General features: G+C 38.0%; 1 protein-coding gene across 1 annotated transcript; it reads right to left on the bottom strand.

Moving 5' to 3' along the window:
* Nucleotides 1–2,155: 2,155 nt before the first annotated feature.
* OR2D3 (olfactory receptor family 2 subfamily D member 3) lies at nucleotides 2,156–3,142 on the bottom strand. Its single transcript, XM_068988873.1, has one exon. It carries the CDS (start codon nucleotides 3,098–3,100, stop codon nucleotides 2,156–2,158), a length of 945 nt encoding a protein of 314 aa, XP_068844974.1. The 5' UTR covers nucleotides 3,101–3,142.
* Nucleotides 3,143–3,806: the final 664 nt, after the last annotated feature.

Raw genomic sequence — 3,806 nt, forward strand, 5'->3', positions numbered from 1 at the left:
ATGGGATGGAGATGATTCTCTCTGAGTTTTAGTTATCCATTGCTGCATAACAAGCCATCTCAAAACTTAGTGCCTTAAAGCAGCAGTCATTTTATTTGCTCAGGATTCTGCGGTTTCACAATTTGGAAAGTGGAGATGACAACTATTGGCAACGACAATATTTAAGATATGACCACGGTTGAAATCATTGAAGGAATGAAGATCAAAGAATTATGAGAATGCAAAGTATCTGAATATTTAATTCTCTGTGAAAATTAAAGTAACCAAGAGCTTTTAAAAGAGCAGTGTGTTACGGAAAGTGGCAGTGAGTAAGGGGTTAAAGTCTGAAGGAAAAGGGAAGGGGCCTAGAAATGTTAAAAAAAAAAAAAGAAAAAAAAAGGAAAATTAAAAGTCCACAATCCCACTTTCACAGTCATATCTTATTTCTTCCTTCGCCTTCATGGCGAAACTTCTCCAAATTAGTGTCTGCATTTTCTGCATACATTTTCTGTTTTTTTTTCTTTTTTCTCCAGTTACTGAATTAGATTTCATCTGGATCATCACTGGCAGCCAAGTTACAAACTTCAGCTATTAATTTTTGTCCTTTTCTATATCACCTCAATTATCACAAGCTTGAATAGGGATTTTCTCTGATCCTTACTCTCCAGTTAGAGTTTGTCTATTCTAGTAATTTTAAAAGGAAAGTGACAAATGCAAACATGTGTATGAAAACACATTATGTGTCGGTCATTTCTTTGGGTGTATTGCACACACTCAGAGTTGGATAACATAAAATGAAATAAGAGCTCAATAAATGGTTTTAAAATGATTTCATGGATACATGAATGAAAGAAATAAGAACTTTAGGTACTAGATATCTCCTAAATGGGGAGATACTCTACTGCAAAATCAATCTGAGGCATGTTGTTCCTGACCCATGTTTATGGTAACTGTGGAATGGTTACCATGGAAACTCCTCTAAATGTGTAACTGATTAAAGTTTGGGTAAAAGAGCCAAGCAGTTGTCAGCCAGTTTATTTGGATTAAGATTTCATGAGAACCTGAAGTGGACTCCAGAATTGACCATTCTAGAGAAGATGAGCCACGGTGAGATGTAGTTAGAGACAGCTAAGCTTATGGAGGTACCAGCCTAGAGTTGGTAAACTCCAATTTCTAAAATTCTATTTTACTTTCAGAAGAGATATTCATTGGGTAACTTGGGATCATTCAAAGGAAGATGATCTGAATGAATATAGGGTACCAAAGAATGTTAGATAAAGGAATTTTAAAAGAACAAGTGGGTGATTGGCTGTGAGAAATGAATTTGGGTAGATGTAGAAATTGACTTCAGTGAGTTTTAGTATAGAAGGATAATGAAAAATTAATCTAGGAGTAAAAGTAGTGAGAGTTGGTTGAAAATATAGGAAAACTGAAGGAAGATCTTTCTAATAGTAAAAAACTGTCTATATATGAAAGGGAATGATCCTAGAGCATACGGAGCTAGCTATATCATTCTTGTTTAGACAGATGATGTACAATTAATAGAAATATTATAGAGTAGTTTAAGCCTCAGACATATGTTTGGATTAGATGACTGTATTTCCTTTTTACTCTGATAATCTGTGGTTGATGAACTTTGGGGTGATGAAATAAATTTTCTGGAGCTTTCAGAAAAGAACATCATGAGCTAGGAAGTAGTGTTGCCTCTGGAACCTTTTTGCAACTGGAATGCTGGAATGCTCTGGGCCGTGAATGATCCCAGTATTAAAGACTCTTCCAAACATGTTGATTGTTTTGATCAGACTATTCCTAGGTTTGTATGACTGGGACATCCAAACTTGAAATGTCTTTGATGTTAAAATAATGTATTCGACTCATGTTGGATATTATCTCAGGATAATCCAGTTTAAACCTTGTAGATTCAATAGTGACTGTGCTTCAAACACGTCCATGTTAACTGAATTAACCAAAAGCACCTTCAAAATAGCACTTAATCCTTTTCATAATCAAGAAGTAACCTAACTTTTCATCCTTTATTTCTTCCCTTTGTTTATAGGCACAGTTTCTGAAATGTGTTCCTTACTTTTATCCTTCTTCCTGAAATGACCTAATTCATAACTGCTGATTGTTCTTCTTTTAAGGATGTTACCATGTCTCCACAAGTCAAACCTAAAGGTCACTGTCTCTGAGAAAAGGACTTTCTTCCAGCCAGTTTCCTGAGAGCTCCTTTGACATCCTTGTTTCTCAGGCTATAAATTATGGGATTCAACATTGGAGTCACCACCGTATAGAACACAGATATCATTTTATCCCGCTCTTTTACGGTCTTGGAATTTGGCCGCATGTAGGTGAATATTCCTGATCCATAGAAGAGGACAACAACAATGAGGTGGGAGCCACAGGTAGAAAAAGCCTTGAGCCGCCCCTCCCCAGCCTGCATCTGGATCACAGTGGAGGTGATATTCCAGTAGGAGACCAGGATCAGGGAGACAGGAGCTAGGAGGATGACCACACCCATTGCAAAGATGGCCATTTCTGTTCTGTAAGTATCTGCTGAAGCCAGCTTCAGGAGGGCAGGGGGTTCACAAAAGTAGTGATTGATGATGTTCTGTCCTTGATAAGGAAGTTGGAAAGTAAAGATGGTGTCTACCAGAGACACTACTGCACCACTGGCCCAGGACCCTATAGCCAACTGGAGACACACTTGTGGGGTCATGATGGTGGAGTAGTGCAGGGGCTTGCACACCGCCACATACCGGTCATAGGACATCACTGCCAGAAGTGCACATTCTGTGCACCCAACCAGAAGGAAGACAATGACCTGTGTCATACACCCCACAAAAGAAATAGTTTTATTCTTCACCAGGAAGTGGACCAACACTTGAGGGACAATGCTAGTAGAGAAACAGAGATCTGCAAAAGAGAGGTTTCTAAGAAAAAAGTACATGGGGGTGTGAAGTCGAGAATCCATGAAGATGAGAATGATGATAAGCAGGTTTCCAAGCACAGTTAACAGATAAATGATGAGAAAAAGAATGAACAGCAGGATCTGGATCTGTGAGTCCTGTGAAAGGCCAAGGAAGATAAATTCTGCCACAGAAGTGTGGTTATCTTCTCCCATTGAGGTTTATGCTTGTTTCCCTGTTTGGCACAAACAAAAATAACAAACTTTGGGTTTATGATAGTGGGCTTCCTGGGTAGCTCAGTGGTAAAGAATCTGCCTGCCATGCAGGAGACACAGTTTCAATACCTGGGTGGGGAAGATGCCCTGGAGAAGGAAATGGTGACCTACCCTAGTATTCCTGCCTGGGAAATCCCATGGACAGAAAGAGCCTGACAGGCTATTATCCATGAGGTTGCAAAGAGCTGGACTGACTTAAAACAACAACCTATAGAAGAGGCTCATTTAAAGCTCAGTTTAAAAACTTAATTGGCTATTTCTAGCTTTCTGCTATCCAACTTGTTCTAATTGATACTAAGTAGAATATTTTATTCTTATTAGTTGGCTATAATTTAAATTCATTTTATTTTTTTCCCCAAATCTCCCTCCCCAGTACCACTTATTTACAGATAAAATACGATGTTGTTAAAACCTTCTTGGGTTTTTTATGTTCTGATATGAGGGTATTAAAGTTTATGTGAACTTTACTAAATGGCTATACACAGATTGTTAGGAAATGACTGTGTAGACTGTTACGATTATCACCATGTGTAACAAATGTGCCAATAACTGTTCAAAACACTACATGTTAAATTATAACATATGCTTGAAAAACATGAAACAGTTTCAGGCATCAAGTTTAATTTGACCTCTTAAAAAACAGCAA

The sequence above is a fragment of the Capricornis sumatraensis genome, chromosome 16 (genome assembly GCF_032405125.1).
Source record: "Capricornis sumatraensis isolate serow.1 chromosome 16, serow.2, whole genome shotgun sequence".
Taxonomy (NCBI): domain Eukaryota; kingdom Metazoa; phylum Chordata; class Mammalia; order Artiodactyla; family Bovidae; genus Capricornis; species Capricornis sumatraensis.